This window comes from Prunus mume, linkage group LG7 (genome assembly GCF_029339155.1).
Source record: "Prunus mume cultivar Tortuosa linkage group LG7, ASM2933915v1, whole genome shotgun sequence".
Lineage (NCBI taxonomy): Eukaryota > Viridiplantae > Streptophyta > Magnoliopsida > Rosales > Rosaceae > Prunus > Prunus mume.
This window is the reverse complement of record NC_142704.1, coordinates 7,754,834-7,771,985: the sequence shown is the minus strand read 5'-3', so window position 1 is coordinate 7,771,985 and position 17,152 is coordinate 7,754,834. Positions and strand designations below refer to the sequence as shown.

The 17,152-nt window shown below is 39.3% G+C and overlaps 3 protein-coding genes and 1 pseudogene across 5 annotated transcripts; 1 reads left to right on the top strand and 3 right to left on the bottom strand.

The window, feature by feature from the left end:
• Nucleotides 1-154: 154 nt before the first annotated feature.
• Nucleotides 155-3,674, bottom strand: LOC148915360 (uncharacterized; annotated as a pseudogene).
• Nucleotides 3,675-8,197: 4,523 nt separating this feature from the next.
• On the bottom strand, nucleotides 8,198-10,929 carry LOC103338405 (ubiquitin-conjugating enzyme E2 2). 2 transcript variants are annotated; one of them, XM_008241603.2, is made up of 6 exons: nucleotides 10,650-10,929; nucleotides 9,888-10,029; nucleotides 9,722-9,747; nucleotides 9,199-9,288; nucleotides 9,012-9,100; nucleotides 8,198-8,633 (listed from the first exon to the last, which is right to left on the bottom strand). In XM_008241603.2, exons 2-6 carry the CDS (start codon nucleotides 10,010-10,012, stop codon nucleotides 8,505-8,507), a joined length of 459 nt encoding a protein of 152 aa, XP_008239825.1. In that variant the 5' UTR covers nucleotides 10,013-10,029; nucleotides 10,650-10,929; the 3' UTR covers nucleotides 8,198-8,504. The 2 variants fall into 2 exon arrangements, with proteins under 2 accessions (XP_008239825.1, XP_008239826.1); XM_008241604.2 differs by having other exon boundaries at nucleotides 9,888-10,022; nucleotides 10,650-10,906.
• A 996-nt stretch (nucleotides 10,930-11,925) lies between these two features.
• LOC148915359 (uncharacterized) lies at nucleotides 11,926-12,880 on the top strand. Its single transcript, XM_089041895.1, has 2 exons — nucleotides 11,926-11,964; nucleotides 12,479-12,880. Exons 1-2 carry the CDS (start codon nucleotides 11,926-11,928, stop codon nucleotides 12,878-12,880), a joined length of 441 nt encoding a protein of 146 aa, XP_088898021.1.
• A 291-nt stretch (nucleotides 12,881-13,171) lies between these two features.
• On the bottom strand, nucleotides 13,172-16,104 carry LOC103338407 (ubiquitin-conjugating enzyme E2 2). Of its 2 annotated transcripts, none has more exons than XM_008241605.3 (6): nucleotides 15,616-16,104; nucleotides 14,861-14,995; nucleotides 14,694-14,719; nucleotides 14,171-14,260; nucleotides 13,984-14,072; nucleotides 13,172-13,606 (listed from the first exon to the last, which is right to left on the bottom strand). In XM_008241605.3, the coding sequence occupies exons 2-6, from the start codon at nucleotides 14,983-14,985 to the stop codon at nucleotides 13,478-13,480; spliced, it is 459 nt and encodes a 152-aa protein (XP_008239827.1). In that variant the 5' UTR covers nucleotides 14,986-14,995; nucleotides 15,616-16,104; the 3' UTR covers nucleotides 13,172-13,477. The 2 variants fall into 2 exon arrangements, with proteins under 2 accessions (XP_008239827.1, XP_088897667.1); XM_089041541.1 differs by having other exon boundaries at nucleotides 14,861-14,999; nucleotides 15,613-15,805.
• Nucleotides 16,105-17,152: the final 1,048 nt, after the last annotated feature.

The window sequence follows — 17,152 nt, the reverse complement described above, 5'->3', positions numbered from 1 at the left end:
CGAATAGGCAATTAGAAGGGAAGGATCGGGAGCGACAAAGAGAGAGGCCATGACCAAGAGTTCCTTTGAGGTAGCGAAGGATCGTTTTGCTTCCAAATGTGTATCACTGGGAGAACTCATGAATTGAGAAACATGTTGGACAGCATAGGTGATATCAGGCAGTGATGATGAGATCTTGAAGAGCACCCACGAGTTGGCGATAAGAGTTGGATCGCAAGGGAGACCCATCGGTGCGAGAAGCAGATGTGCGGGAGGCCATGGGAGTGGAGACAGGTTTACACTCAAGAAGGTTGCTTTTTCGAAGAAGATCAAGAGTATATTTGTTTTGGGTGAGGTGAATAGAATCCTTCAAATGGGAGACTTCAATGCCAAGGAAGTAATTGAGTGTGCCAAGATCAGTAACCTCAAATTCAATACCAAGAGCATGGATAAAAGCAGAGAGGTGAGAGGGTGTATTGCCAGTGAGCACAATATCATCAACGTAGAGAAGCAAAATCATTATAGACAGGCCATCCCGATACACAAACAGGGAGGAATCAGAACGACTTTGAATAAAACCAGCTTGAAGGAGAAAGTTAGCAAACCTCTGAAACCAAGCGCGGGAGCTTGCTTAAGACCATAAATGGCCTTATGGAGTTTGCAGACATGAGTGGGTCGTTCAGGATCAATGAAGCCAGGTGGTTGTTGCATAAAAACTGCCTCGGAGAGATAACCGTGCAAGAAAGCATTTTTAATATCAAGTTGACGAATCCCCAACCACAAGAAACCGCAATGCTCGAGCGGTCACGAATAGTGGTCGGCTTGACCACCGGGCTGAACGTGTCAAAATAATCGATCCCGGATTGCTGATGGAATCCTTTGGCAACAAGACGTGCTTTATACCGTTCGAGCGATCCATCGGAGCGACGTTTGATTTTGAATACCCATTTGCAGCCAACCGTGTTGTGATGAGGAGAAGATGGTACAAGAGACCATGTGCCTTGGCGAAGAAGGGCATTGAACTCATCAAGCATGGCTTGCCGCCAGTGTGAAAACTTGGACGCCTCTGTGTAGCAAGTGGGTTCAATTTCGAGTCAACAGAGGCCATGAGGGCATGCGGAATGGGGTAGCGGCGGAAAAGTTGGACTGAAATTTGGATTTGGTTTGAAGATGCCAGGCGAGAACGAGTTTGAATTGGTGGAGCGATGGAGGAGGCGACGTGGTGAAGACGGTCTGCAGAGAGAGAAGGTCTTGGAGCGAGGGCGCTGGAGATGTAAGTAGGTGATCACGGCCGACGAGAGAAGGCGCTGGAGACATAACGACTTGCTGAACCGGATTAATTGGTGTAAGCGGTGGGGGCAAGTTTGGGCGGTGGGCGGGTGTGATAAAGGCCGTCGAAATAAGAGGGAGTGAGGAGGCCCAAGCGGGAACAAAGGCAATGTCCTGGAGTTGTTGGTGGGAAGAGGAGGAAACAGCACAAGGAAAGGATTCTTCATGAAACACAACATGACGAGCGTGTATAGGCGGCCTGTGGGAAGATGAAGACACCTGTAGCCACGATAGTGATCATGATAACCTACAAAAATACAAGTCAAAGAACGAGGTTGTAATTTGTTAGAAACATAATCCCCAAGGTAGGGAAAACAAGTACAACCGAATGCGAAGGAGGGAGAATCAGGGTGTTTGCCATATAGTTTAAAAAATGGAGAGACCCATTTAAGGGTTGGAGTGGGAAGACGATTGATTAAATGGACAGCGGTACAAAAAGCTTCAACCCATAGATTAAGAGGGACTTGGGATGTCTGAAGGAGAGTGCGACCTATGTCAGCAATATGACGATGTTTTCTTTCGGCAAGGCCATTTTGTTGTGGGGTATGAGGACAAGAGAACCTGTGGATAATGCCCTGTTGAGAACAAAAATTTTTGAATTGCAAATTATCAAATTCTTTGCCACCATCACTTTGGAATTGTTTAACAGGAGATGAAAATTGGGTGTGCACATAAGTCACAAAGGTAGAGAAATGGGAGAAAACTTCGATTTCTGACGCATAGGAAAAAGCCACGTGTAACGAGTGTAATCATCCGTAAAGAACATAATACCGAAATCAGAGACGAAACAACAGGAGACATCCAAACATCAGAATGTATTAACTCAAAAGGAGCATGGGACCAATGATCATGAGACAGAAAAGAAAGACGAGTAGATTTAGCAAGTGCACAATGAGTACATTTATTTGATTTCAAAGAAAAACTAGATCCTAATAATGATTGAGTGACAAGAGTGCCAAGAACACGATCGGAAGGGTGTCCGAGACGCAGCGATGCAGACGGAAGATGAATTGACAGCGGAGACGAGAGCATGTTGGGACCCAAGAGATGAAACAGGATATGAAAGGACAGGATATAGACCATCTTTACATTGGCCCTGAAAAAGAATTTTTCCTGAGTGTAAGTCACAAATACGATAACCCCAAGGATAAAAAGTAATATATACAAGAAGATCTCGGGTGAGTTGAGCAACAGACATAAGATTTTTAGAGAGGGAAGGAACATGAAGAACGTCAGAGAGACGGAAAACAAAATTACAGAAGAGAAGGATATGTTCGGATTGAGTAACAGGAAGAGAGGCACCATTACCAACAACAACGTGGTCGGAAGAAGCACTGGAGGAAATAGAGGGAGGGGCATGAGTCATATGATTGGTGGCACCGGAATCCATGTACCAAGAGGAATCGGTGGGGTGGACTGACATGGAGGCCAGCAAAGGTGCGCGACAAATCCGTATTTTGGGGACATTGAGCAGCAAGATGACCAAACTGTTGGCAAGTCCAACATTGACGAGGCGCACGAGAGAATGGGGCAGGACCCAAAATACCATTGGCAGCGGTGGATGAAGAGCGATAGGTAGAAGGCGGTGAGGGGCAGCAAATTGGGACCCACGCGGATGAGAAGACCGAAAATTGGTGGGGCGGCGAGGAGTGGAGCCACGAGGAGAACTAGGAAGCCGCTGAGATGCAACAAAAGCAGAGGGTTGAGGAGGCGAGAACAATTGAGTGGTCATGGCTTGTTGAGCTTGAAAGAGAGCAGACGAGTGCGAAGATCCGGGAAGGAAGGAAGAGGTGGGAAGAAGAGAGTAGCGGTGACTAGAGTGCTATAGTCGGGCCCAAGCCGCGAAGAACATACGTAACCAAGTCAGTAGGAGAGCGGGGTCTTGAATGGCAGCAAGTTGATCAGCAAGTGTTTTGGCAAGATTGAGATATTCAGAGATAGTCTGGGAGCCTTTGGTGATGGACATGAGGCGCATCTTCAAGCGGCGAGTTGGCAGAGTATTGAGAGAAATTTCGGGCCAAAGAGTCCCAAATAGCCCGGGAGGTGTCAAGACCAACAACTTGAGAAAGAACAGATTCGAAAGAGTGGCAAGTGGTGATGAGAGATTGATCAGTTTGATACCACAAGATGTAGGCGGGATTAGGGAGAGTGGCAGGCGTCGCATCAGTAGTTTTAGACGCAGGATCAGGAATGGTGGCTGCAGGACAAAGATGAGAGCCATCAACAAAACGCCAAAGATTTTGGCCAATTAGAAAAGGTTTAACTTGGCTTTCCCATAGAAGATAATTGGTTTCATTGAGCTTGATGGAGACAAGAGTAGCAATATTAGGGGTCGAAGAATGAGAGGAAGATGAAGATGCCATTGAAAAGAGAGGGAAACTGATGAAGAATAGAAGTTGAAACTGGAAAAGAAGAAATAAGAACTGGATGAAGGTTAAAGCTCTGATACCATGTAGAAAAGGCTTATATTCCAATAATATTGAACTATACAGAATACAATATTTATCTGTATTGCTAAGTATGATCCTATACTAATTCTGAGTAAATTCTGAGTTAATTCTATAAGCGAAAGTTATTACAGATTATATTGAATGGGTGTCATTGATTGGGGGTTCTTGGTGTAACTCCCTAACAAAGAGAAACAACGGAATTGGGATCCTCCGACTGCTAGAAATCGCGCCATGGCGATTCGACAGAGTCAAAGAACTTCCAATCCAAATCGTAGGCCTCTTCATTGCTCACACCTGTGACGTTGACCATCACACTGTTGAGACATGCTGAAACCGAATGGTTACCCTCCAGGCCACCGCCTCCACAAGTCCAAGAAAGCTAATGGGAATGGCAATCTTGACAAGCATGGGGGTGCATCCTTCTCGACTAACCATGTGACCTTTAGTCCCACCTTGCAAGAATTACAAGCTGTTGTACCTAATCTTTCTGAGACACAGTACCAACAAATGCTTTCCATGATGAATGAGAAGATGAATGACCAGCCACCGTCCCAAGCAAACGCTACTGCTCTGTCATCAGGTTTGTCAAGGTCTAGTTTGCCCTTACATCAATGGATAATCGATAGCGGGGCAACCGATCACATCACTTCATCTTCGCATTCACTTAATTCTAAATGCTCAAATTCTTCAATGCCACCTGTTGTCTTGCCTAGTGGTGAAAAGGCTCATATCTCTTCTACTGGGACTTTATCTTTAAATTCACAAGTTCATTTACGAGATGTTTTACATATCCCTTCTTTCAAGGTCAATCTTATGTCTGTAAGCAAACTTACAAAAGGATTGAATTGTTCAGTAACTTTTTTTCCTACTAGGTGCATTTTGCAGGACTTGGCTACGAAGACGATGATTGGTTTGGGTAAACAAAGTGGGGGTCTATACCACCTTGTGGCGTTGGGTTTTGCAACCTTAGCTTCCAAACCTTATTCTGCCATACCTCAATCTTCCTGCAGTCTTGTCACCACATCTACCCATTTATGGCATCGGCGTTTGGGCCATTTATCTTCATCTCGTTTACAATTTATGGCTAAAACTATGTTACATTTTCCCTTTCATTCAAATAATATTTGTGATGTTTGTCCATTGGGCAAACAAACTCATTTACCTTTCAATACTAGTTCTATTTCAACTACAAAGCCTTTTTCTTTTCTTCATTGTGACATTTGGGGGCCTTATAAAATTGCCTCACTTTATGGGGCACGTTATTTTTTAACAGTGGTTGATGATTATTCACGGTTCACTTGGATTTTTCTCATGCACTATAAAAGTGAAACACAGAGTCTACTTAAATCCTTTTTTTCTTTTGTTCAAACACAATTTCATTCTCAAGTGCAAAAAATCCGTGCGGATAATGGGGGAGAGTTTATTTCTATGCGTGCTTTTTTCAAGGATAATGGGCTAATTTTTCAACACTCTTGTGTTTCCACACCACAACAAAATGGTGTTGTGGAACGCAAGCATCGGTATATTCTTGAGACGGCTAGGGCATTACGTTTTCAAGCTCATCTCCCACTCCATTTTTGGGGTGAATGTGTGCTCACAGCCACTTATTTAATCAATAGATTCCCTACACCTATTCTTTCACACAAAACCCCATATGAGATGCTATATGCTAAGCCTCCTTCTTATTCACACATGAGAGTTTTCGGTTGTCTCACTTATGCAACTTCTATCAACCCATCTCATAAATTTGCTTCCCGAGCCAAGAGATGTGTTTTCATTGGTTACCTCATTAGACAAAAGGCTTATAAATTATATGACCTTGATACCTACAAACTCTTCACTAGTAGAGATGTCATCTTCCATGAGGATTATTTCCCATATCAATCACTGGCCCACCAATCTTCCACCATAACAACATCTGTCTTACCTATTCCTATTTATGACACGCCACTTAGCTCATCACCTTGCCAAGATATCAACAACCAAGATACCACCAATCAAGATACACCAACACCACCCCTTCCAAATCATGACCCGCATATCACCCCATAGCCACAATTGCCAATTTCTTCTCCACCACTAGTTTCCGCACCACCTTTGAGACAATCCCATTGCCATAAGACACCTTCTGTTCTTCTCAAAGATTATGTTTGTTCATAGGTGACGATGCCCCCATATGACCCTATGTCATCTTCCTCGCCAAGTCATCATAAAGGTACTCGTTATCCTCTTTGTAATTATTTGTCTTACCGGCGCTATTCACCATCACATCTCTCTTTTATTGCTAACATTAGTAGAAGCATGGAACCCCATTCTTTTGCAGAGGCAGTACTTGATCCTCATTGGAAAGAAGCCATGGATTCAGAACTACAAGCTTTAGAGTCCAACCATACTTGGACCATCACCACTCTTCCTCCTGGCAAAGAACTCATTGGTTGCAAATGGTTCTATAAAATCAAGCATCGCTCAGACGGATCCCTAGAGCGTTATAAGGCTCATTTGGTGGCTAAAAGGTACACCCAGACGGAGGGCATTGATTATCACGACACTTTCTCTCCTACAACAAAAATGGTCATTGTCCGGTGCATTCTTGCTTTTGCCGCTGCCCAAAATTGGTCACTTCACCAACTTGACGTGCACAATGCTTTTCTTCATGGGGATCTCCATGAGGAAATCTATGTCTCTATCTCTTGGTTGTCGGCGACAGGGGGAGAATTTGGTATGTCGCCTCAACAAGTCTCTATATGGTTTAAAACAGGCATCTCGACAGTGGTTTGCAAAGTTTTCAGAAGCCATACAAGCTGCAGGCTACACCCAATCTAAAGCTGATTATTCACTCTTCACTTGCAAAAATGGGAAGTCTTTTACAGCTCTCTTAATTTATGTCGATGACATTCTGATTACAGGAAATAATGTAGCTGCGATTAATTCTCTCAAACAGTTTTTGCACACTCGATTCCGAATCAAAGACCTTGGTGACTTGAAGTATTTTTTAGGGATTGAAGTGTCCCGTTCCAAGCAAGGTATATGCATCTCCTAGAGGAAATACACCTTGGAGATTCTCAAAGATGCAGGTATTTTGGGAGCACGACCAGTAAGTTTTCCCATGGAACAAAACATCAAGCTCTCAAATGAAAGGGAGATACTCAAGGACCCGGCCAAGTATAGAAGGCTCGTGGGATGTTTAATCTACTTGACGATCACACGGCCCGATATCACATATGTTGTACATGTGCTCAGCAGGTTTATGCATGAGCCACGCATCCCACATATGGATGCAGCGGTTCGAATCTTGAGATACCTTAAATACACTCCAGGCCAAGGAATACTCTTTCCAACACATGATGACTTAAAGTTGAAGGCGTTTTGTGATTCTGATTGGCGGGGTGTCCGACGACTCACAGTCGACCACAGTTCTTGTGTGTTTCTGAAACTCGTTGATCTCTTGGAGGACAAAGAGACAGAAGACTGTGTCTCTTTCTTCATGAAGCTGAATATAGAGCCATGGCTAGCACATGTTGTGAGCTCTCTTGGTTGCGGTGTCTATTACAAGACTTGCAACTAACACATTCAGAACCAGTCACACTACATTGCGACGACCAAGCTGCATTACATATAGCTGCTAATCCGGTTTTTCACGAAAGAACAAGGCATATTGAGATGGATTGCCATTTCATCAGAGACAAGATCCAAGATGGTTCAATAGTTACAAAACATGTTTCTTCCTCGCAACAGGTGGCGGACATCCTGACAAAGCCTTTAGGAAAAGAAGGATTTTCAACAATGCTGTGCAAGTTGGGAGTTCTTGACATCCACTCTCCAACTTGAGGGGGAGTGTTGAGATATCACCGAAATCCCTATAGTTTAGGTTGATTGATTTACAATTGATTCTGTATATTTGTTGCCTTAGTAGTACTGACTTCTTGTATTTGCTCCTTGATGAGTTCCTTAATTCTAGGATCACCACTGTATAAATATCATTGACGTTGTAATGAGAAGGTATTCTGGTTGAATCAAAACATTAGCCTATTCCTTTTTTTTACCTTATACGACTAGGAGAAGTAGGAGCTTCTAATGTGAGCCAAGAGCAGCATGTAAATCAAGCCCTTCGACTAAAAGACTGGTCATTGTCAGAAGGTTTTATAGTCAAATCTAATTGTTTGTTAATTTGTGCGATAATTTCTGATTTTCATGTTCTCTAAGTAACCTTATAGTGATTACGATACCTTGGATGACGTTACAACTGGTTTATTTTTACACTCAGATTAGTGCATCAATATGTACTAAAATTTAAACCCACCAACCCCCATAGTTCTTCAAGCACACTGGCAAAGAAGTAGAGGCAAATTGTAAGGAGTCTACCAATTATGAGCTCAATTCCTTGATCCAGCTGCTAAGTGGCAATCTACTCGATTGAGATAAAAATTAAGGACCGAAAATTTCTGCTTTTGTAGTAAACTACTAACTTTCATTTCAAATACCGAACATCCAAGTTCATAACAAACCAATGCAAATTGATACACAACACTATTTTACAAGAGCTTAACTAAGAATGCAATGTGGCAGCTGGCAAGACATATCTTAAGACAAAGCAAATCCTAAGCGTCATAATTTGGGAATAAAACATTGAAATACAGGATAAATGTTGATAAGTTGGCACAACAATTCTCGCAGTAGCTAGAAATGCTACTTATAAAATGCCTTTGAACAAATTCCGACTGTCCTACAAGCTCCCATGTGAAGGAGTTAGTCTGCTGTCCAACTCTGTTCCACGATTTCTCTCACTCTTCGGTTGTACTCACGCTTGTTCTCGCTAAACATGCGAGCAGCTTCTGAATTTGCAGGAGAGTTTGGGTTGGGATCACATAGCAGTGACTGCAATAAGAAAATGGTAGATGTTAGGGTCTTCTCAGATTGTTGGTGTTCAGCACACTAAAAGTTTCTCAACACATACATCACTATTTCCATTCATAATTGGTCTACATCAAAATACCTACATGCCTTCATTGGCATGTGCAGCTACATTTGTAGTATAGATATATAAAACTCCACACTGTACTGGAATAAAGATAAACGTACTAGCCTTCCTTGAGACCCTAAGGTGTAGAAGCAAAACTTTAACCTCCTCAATACGATGTTTCTTTAAGTTCTAAGTCAAATGTATGATATAGGCGACACACCTTTGCTACATGCTATGAAAATTCATAAATATAAGCAAGGAACAAAAATCCTATCCACACAATTCAACCATACCTGAATAGACGTGAGTATAGCTGCCACATCATATATAGGACTCCACTGATTCTGTAAAATATCCAAACAAATACTTCCATCTGCATAAACTGACCAAATTTGAAAGAAAAATTGAATTCAGAAACCAGAGGAGAAATGCTTAACATGTAGAAAATTGTGATGTCAAGACATGTATAATCCAACTTACTATTTGGATGAAACATTCGAGAAACAAATCGGACTGTCGGTGGTTTGTTTGGGTAATCCTCTGTAAACTGAAGGGTCAACTTAAACGTGCCTGTATTACTCCAACAGAGAGTTCTTAAATGTAGATATTAACAAAGTTAAGGTTATTTAACAGAAACATGCATACCGTGGTCACATCAATGGGCAAAATACATGACAGAAACAAAGGAGGAAAGCTTTTAGTTATTTAGTCAAATCTCATGTTCTGGTTTTCAGAATTTAGTATTAGAAAGTAAGAAAATTTTAGGAACTTAGTGAAATAAGGAATCCATCGGACCGCAATCTAATTATTTCGTCAAGAAGAAGATATAAAATCCTTCACAAAAGAAAAGGAAACACTTTGGAATCACGATTTTAACTAAAGCATAACATAACTACTGTACATGCCGTTCATCTTCATTCTAGAATGTAAAACTTAGATCAGAATATCCCACGTCTGAAACACATTAACATAATCAAAAGCTTCAGTACAAGGATTAACTGACCTCCATCCCAAGGAGTATCATCCGGACTGCAATCCAAACCAGACAAGAAACGAGAAATGGCTTATCCAACCGTACTTAAAACATATCGAAAAATGAATATTAATGTTGCATAACAAAGAGAACACTATAGTAATTTCTTTTTATGCATTTCATTTTTCCAACATACCCAAATATAACAGCATTCCACAGCATTATATTGTTATCTTGGGGCGCCCCACTAATCCCTGCAGGTGGGTCTTGTTGCAACCTCTTGAAGTCTCTCATCAGCCTCTTCCTCGCAGGAGTCGACATTGCTAGTTTGCTACCACCTATACATCACAGCAATCAACAATCAATAAACATCAACCCAATTCAATATGTCATTTAAGATTAACCGTGCATTGGAGGTGAATCCCATTGCATGTTTCCAATGCCTACCAAAAAAGTAAAAGAAAAAAAATGTCTACACCAAATTGAATGTATAAAAATTGGGGCAAGCAATTTGGGCAACGGGTAAGATACATAGTCATGAAGAAATAGAATCATCAACACAAATACTTCAAATTACCAGCTAGGATAGCTTTAGCTGAGCTAAATATACACAAAAACAAAGCTCAGGACCTGAAAGTAAGCCCAAAACTGGAAATTTCACTTCAATTAAGCAACTTTTTAGGTGTTTAGAGCTACGGTATCCATGAAAACGAAAAGAAGCATATTCTCTTCACTAATTTGACCCTAAGAAACAAAACCCTAATTCATATTTGGACTACAAATACCCAATTGACTACAAAGCTAATAAAGCTAGGCACTTGACCCCATCCAGACAAAATTCGGATCTTTCTGATTATAGCTTCGTTACCCGCCTAAAATAACAACCAATTCTAAAATTAAATTTGGGAATGAATAAGAACAAAAGAAATTGAAGATAATTTGGGGAAAATTATCTCACCTGGAGCTCCGAATCTCCAAGAGGTCTCGATCTGAACAGGTTCAGAATTGGGTTGGTGAAGAGGGTGATCAAGGAAGGGGCTTTGGAGGTGGGTTTAATCAGATCGAAGCCATTAGGTCTGGGAAGAGAGGAACACAGAACTACTGAGAGAGAGAGAGAGAGAGAGAGAGAGAGAGGTGGAGGTCGTTTTGTAAATTAGCTTATATCAGAATTATCAAGTGAATGTGAATGTAGGAATTTTGGGATGTGTTTGGGGTCGGTCTACTCAGCACTGACCCTCCCTACTTGCCTACTTGCCTTCTCTTTCTAATATATTCTCCTATAAAAAGTGAATGGAGGGAATTTTCTCTCCACCTTTTTCTTTTTTCTTTTTCCTTTTTCCTTTTTATGGTTTTTCATTCTCTTGAGAGATTCAAGAGCTACCATGTCCATCTTTGAGTTGTCAAATTACCTAAGATAAAACCTTGCAATGGGTGACTTTAATATACTCTTAAATCTTTTATAATATCGAGAATAAAGAGAATTATAAGTGCTTATAAACAAAGTTATATCTCGTGTATTACAATACGCACACATACTTGAACGATTGTTAATTATTAATGCATATGTGATTACAAAAGACCTACATATTAACAATTGATAATCACTCGTTTTCATAGTTTACTCTTTACAACTTATAATCAGTGTATTCATGACATACCAACCATATAGCCCTTGTTGTCATTTCATGATGATCCCTTTTTGTCTCCTTATTTACAGAATATATTTCATGAGCTAGCTGGAAAAAAACTGACTATTCAGAGCATCAGGAAAGGAACTTAAGGGGAGCTTGGTTTGGCTTTTACAAGTAGATACACTGATCCTGGGCCCCGCAGAGCATATTGATCGATTTAATTGTGGCCTAATAATTGGATGAGGATGATAAATTTTAGACGGAGCCTACGAACAATAATTTAGAGAGTAGTATTTGACGTACTTTGACTACAATATGGAGTAGGGTTGGTCCATAAATTTTGTCTTGGGAGATTTTATTGGCACCTCATTATTTACTTTTTACACCTCATATTAATTTTAAACATGAGTAACCTATTTTATCCTTGTACATAATTACAGTTAAGGATAAAAAAAATTTAAACTTTAAATTAAAATTGCTCACTACAACCCACATATGTTCCTGCAATTCTAGTTTGACTTTTTTCTCAAACCATCATGTTCCTAAACCCTAAACCCTAGATTTATACGTTTATTTTGGTGAAAAAATATATTGTATTTATTCATGAATGGTGAGATTGAAGTTAGAGAGGCTTCGAATGAGGTATGAGTTCATTTTTTGGCGTTTTGTAAGTTTAGTATTTCATAATCGTCATTAGTTGCATTCAGCACATCAGTACTGAACGCGATAGGTAAATTTGGTGGGATGCCACTGAAACGTTGCACCTTTTTTGGTTGTGTTGACCAGTCATGAATTTAATATTCTGTGGTGATCCACTGTAACATGGAACGTAGTTCAGTGGTTCACTACCGAACTTTTATCTGTGTTTCAGTGGCATCAAACCGAAATTTATTTATTTTTTCAGTAACTTATTGTCGACCACAAATTTAATGTAAGCTATTTTGATCTTACTCCCATTGAAGGAACAAAAACAAGGTGACGCCCCTACTAAAGGCAACAATGTGATAACATAATGTGTAATAGACTATAGTGATCAATTCACAACTTATTTGGTAATTATTTTGAGTTTTTGTTTGTCTGAAATCCTTTCTAGTATCATTAACATGGCATTGATGTTTCAAATTTTATCTTTAAATAATATGAGTTTTATGTATAGACATTCAATGGTAGAGATGCATTACTTAGATGGGCTCGTGCACAAGGAAAAATAAATAATATTGTCATTGTCATTAATTATAGAGGTAAGGGCAAGAGGAGACCTCGTGTAATACTTGCTTGTGAGAGGAGCGGTAACTATAAGTCTTGCAAGTCTAGTGAGACAACTGATATAAGGCCGGATGCAAATAGTGATATGAAAAAATGTGCTAGGGACACTGGTACCAAGAAATGTGGATGTCCATTATTGTTAAAAAGTGTCAATATTGGTGATGGGGATGATTGGAATTTGGTGGTGGTTTATGGAGTATACAATCATTCTATTTCAGAGCATCTTCAAGGTCATTCATTTGTGGAGCGACTTTCAGAAGAAGAGAATGCCTTGTTGGTGGACATGTGCTAAGAGTTTGGTGAAACCTAGAGATATTTTGGTCACCTTTAAGGATAGAGATGCAATGAATGTTTCAATAATTATTTTCCTTTTTTTTTAATTTTTTTCTTTTCTTTATCTTAAATGATTTGACTGTTACAATAATTATTTATTTAACATATCGGTTGGATTATAAAATTGTGTAAATGTCAAATTGCCACATCAGCCATCAAATTTAAATTTAATGTTTGGTATTTGACATCTCCCTTGGAGATGCTCTAAGTAGCAATCTACTCGATTGAGATAAAAATTAAGGACCGAAAATTTCTGCTTTTGTAGTAAACTACTAACTTTCATTTCAAATACCGAACATCCAAGTTCATAACAAACCAATGCAAATTGATACACAACACTATTTTACAAGAGCTTAACTAAGAATGCAATGTGGCAGCTGGCAAGACATATCTTAAGACAAAGCAAATCCTAAGCGTCATAATTTGGGAATAAAACATTGAAATACAGGATAAATGTTGATCAGTTGGCACAACGATTCTCGCAGTAGCTAGAAATGCTACTTAAAAATGCCTTTGAACAAATTCCGACTGTCCTACAAGCTCCCATTGGAAGGAGTTAGTCTGCTGTCCAACTCTGTTCCACGATTTCTCTCACTCTTCGGTTGTACTCACGCTTGTTCTCGCTAAACATGCGAGCAGCTTCTGAATTTGCAGGAGAGTTTGGGTTGGGATCACATAGTAGTGACTGCAATAAGAAAATGGTAGATGTTAGGGTCTTCTCAGATTGTTGGTGTTCAGCACACTAAAAGTTTCTCAACACATACATCACTATTTCCATTCATAATTGGTCTACATCGAAATACATACAAGACTTCATTGGCACGTGCAGCTACATTTGTAGTATAGATATATAAAACTCACACTGTACTGGAATAAAGATAAACGTACTAGCCTTCCTTAAGACCCTAAGGTGTAGAAGCAAAACTTTAACCTCCCCAATACGATGTTTCTTTAAGTTCTAAGTCAAATGTAAGATATAGGCGACACACCTTTGCTACATGCTCTGAAAATTCATAAATATAAGCAAGGAACAAAAATCTTATCCACACAATTCAACCATACCTGAATAGACGTGAGTATAGCTGCCACATCATATATAGGACTCCACTGATTCTGTAAAATATCCAAACAAATACTTCCATCTGCATAAACTGACCAAATTTGAAAGAAAAATTGAATTCAGAAACCAGAGGAGAAATGCTTAATATGCAGAAAATTGTGATGTCAAGACATGTATAATCCAACTTACTATTTGGATGAAACATTCGAGAAACAAATCGGACTGTCGGTGGTTTGTTTGGGTAATCCTCTGTAAACTGAAGGGTCAACTTAAACGTGCCTGTATTACTCCAACAGAGAGTTTTTAAATGTAAATAGTAACAAAGTTAAGGTTATTTAACAGAAACATGCATACCGTGGTCACATCAATGGGCAAAAGACATAAGAGAAACAAAGGAGGAAAGCTTTTAGTTATTTACTCAATATTCAGGTTCTGGTTTTCAGAATTTGGTATTAGAAAGTAAGAAAATTTTAGGAACTTAGTGAAATAAGGAATCCATCGGACTGCAATCTAATTATTTCTTCAAGAAGAAGATATAAAATCCTTTACAAAAGAAAAGGAAACACTTTGGAATCGCTATTTTAACTAAAGCATAACATAACTACTGTACATGCTGTTCATCTTCATTCTAGAATGTAAAACTTAGATCAGAATATCCCACGTCTGAAACGCATTAACATAATCAAAAGCTTCAGTACAAGGATTAACTAACCTCCATCCCAAGGAGTATCATCCGGACTGCAATCCAAACCAGACAAGAAAAGAGAAATGGCTTATCCAACCGTACTTAAAAACATATCGAAAAATGAATATTAATGTTGCATAACAAAGAGAATGCTATAGTAATTTCTTTTTTTGCACTTCATTTTTCCAACATACCCAAATATAACAGCATTCCACAGCATTATATTGTTATCTTGGGGCGCCCCACTAATCCCTGCAGGTGGGTCTTGTTGCAGCCTCTTGAAGTCTCTCATCAGCCTCTTCCTCGCAGGAGTCGACATTGCTAGTTTGCTACTCACAGCAATCAACAATCAATAAACATCAACCCAATTCAATATGTATTTTAAGATTAACCGTGCATTGGAGGTGAATCCCAATGCATATTGTTTCCAATGCCTACCAAAAAAGTAAAAGAAAAAAATGTCTACACCAAATTGCATGTATAAAAATTGGGGCAAGCAATTTGGGCAACGGGTAAGATGCATAGTCATGAAGAAATAGAATCATCAACACAAATACTTCAAATTACCAGCTAGGATAGCTTTAGCTGAGCTAAATATACACAAAAACAAAGCTCAGGACCTGAAAGTAAGCCCAAAAACTGGAAATTTCACTTCAATTAAGCAACTTTTTAGGTGTTTAGAGCTACGGTATCCATGAAAACGAAAAGAAGCATATTCTCTTCACTAATTTGACCCTAAGAAACAAAACCCTAATTCATATTTGGACTACAAATACCCAATTGACTACAAAGCTAATAAAGCTAGGCACTTGACCATCCAGACATAAAATTCGGATCTTTCTGATTATAGCTTCGTTACCCGCCTAAAATAACAACCAATTCTAAAATTAAATTTGGAAATTAATAAGAACAAAAGAAATTGAAGATAATTTGGGGAAAATTATCTCACCTGGAGCTCCGAATCTCCAAGAGGTCTCGATCTGAACAGGTTCAGAATTGGGTTGGTGAAGAGGGTGATCAAGGAAGGGGCTTTGGAGGTGGGTTTAATCAGATCGAAGCCATTAGGTCTGGGAGGAGGGGAACACAGAAATACCGAGACACAGAGAGAGAGAGAAGGGTGGAGGTGGTTTTGTAAATTAGCTTATATCAGAATTATCAAGTGAATGTGACAGTCCCGTTCTCCTAGACCCCCGTAGTCGAGTTTGTGGTCACCCACCCTTGGATCTAATCTAAGGGTGGAGAAAAAACCTATTTTAAAAGACATAAAAGGTTATTTCATTTTCTTTTACTGAACAATATATTAGTTAAAAAACCAAAAACAAAACACGTTTCTGGAAACTTGCGGAGTCGCTGCCCAGCCTCCTCCGACCCCGTGGTATAAACAAAACACGTTTATGGACTCTCCCATTGCTTTTTCTTCTGTTTTCCGATTAATAAGAGAGCAATCTTTATATAAAAACGAACTTTTTTTTGTTGAGAAATTGATATTGGTTTGTTGATTTCAAATAATTCAAATCTAGGATTTCAAATCAGAAAAATTGTATCAAAGTGGTGAAGAAGAACAAGAAAAGTCATAACACCCAAATTGGCTCTTCTTTCTTTTACAATCCATCCACAAAAGCTGAAAAAACTAACCCAAAAAAACAGAGCCTCCCTACTTGCCTACTTGCCTTCTCTTTCTAATATATTCTCCTATAAAAAGTGAATGGAGGGAATTTTCTCTCCACCTTTTTCTTTTTTCTTTTTCCTTTTTCCTTTTTATGGTTTTTCATTCTCTTGAGAGATTCAAGAGCTACCATGTCCATCTTTGAGTTGTCAAATTACCTAAGATAAAACCTTGAAATGGGTGACTTTAATATACTAAGAGAATTATAAGAGCTTATAAACAAAGTTATGTTTCGTGAATTACAGATGCGTGTATAATCGATCGTTATTACTGATGTATGTGTGACTACGAAAGACCTACAATTCATAATCACTCAATTTCATAGCCACTAACCCTAGGTAGTTTACTCTTTACAATTTATAATCACATTGTATTCATGACATACCAACCATATAGCCCCTTGTTGTCATTTCATGATGCGCCCTTTTTGTCTCCTTATTTACTGAACATATTTCATGAGCTAGCTGGAAAAAAAACTATGCAGAGCATCAGGAAAGGAACTTAAGGGGGTCTTGGTTTGGCTTTTACAAGTAGATACATTGATCCTGGGCCCCGCAGAGCAAATTGATCGATTAAATTTTGACCTAATAATTGGATGAGGATGGTAAATTTTAGAATGAGCCTACGAAAAATAATTTAGAGAGTAGTATTTGACGTACTTTGACTACAATATGGAGGGGGGTGGGTCCATAAATTTTGTCTCTATAGCTAAAGAATATAAAATGGTCGGCAATTCAGTGTCACTGAAAATGACCACTGCAGGATCAATGCAGTGTTTTTATTAAGGACGTTAACAAAGTGATTAAGAGTTAAAGCATAC

Bases quoted from the DNA above. Each gene is read 5' to 3' on its own strand.
- LOC103338405 (XM_008241603.2), bottom strand. From the start codon at position 10,012: ATGTCGACTCCTGCGAGGAAGAGGCTGATGAGAGACTTCAAGAGGTTG. The intron at 9,748-9,887 runs GTATGTTGGAAA...TTTGGATTGCAG, and splicing joins TGGAATGCTGTTATATTTGG to TCCGGATGATACTCCTTGGG. The intron at 9,289-9,721 runs GTCAGTTAATCC...GGAGTAATACAG, and splicing joins TGATACTCCTTGGGATGGAG to GCACGTTTAAGTTGACCCTT.
- LOC148915359 (XM_089041895.1), top strand. From the start codon at position 11,926: ATGAATGGTGAGATTGAAGTTAGAGAGGCTTCGAATGAG. The intron at 11,965-12,478 runs GTATGAGTTCAT...TTTTATGTATAG, and splicing joins TTAGAGAGGCTTCGAATGAG to ACATTCAATGGTAGAGATGC.
- LOC103338407 (XM_008241605.3), bottom strand. From the start codon at position 14,985: ATGTCGACTCCTGCGAGGAAGAGGCTGATGAGAGACTTCAAGAGGCTG. The intron at 14,261-14,693 runs GTTAGTTAATCC...GGAGTAATACAG, and splicing joins TGATACTCCTTGGGATGGAG to GCACGTTTAAGTTGACCCTT. The intron at 14,073-14,170 runs GTAAGTTGGATT...AAATTTGGTCAG, and splicing joins TCGAATGTTTCATCCAAATA to TTTATGCAGATGGAAGTATT.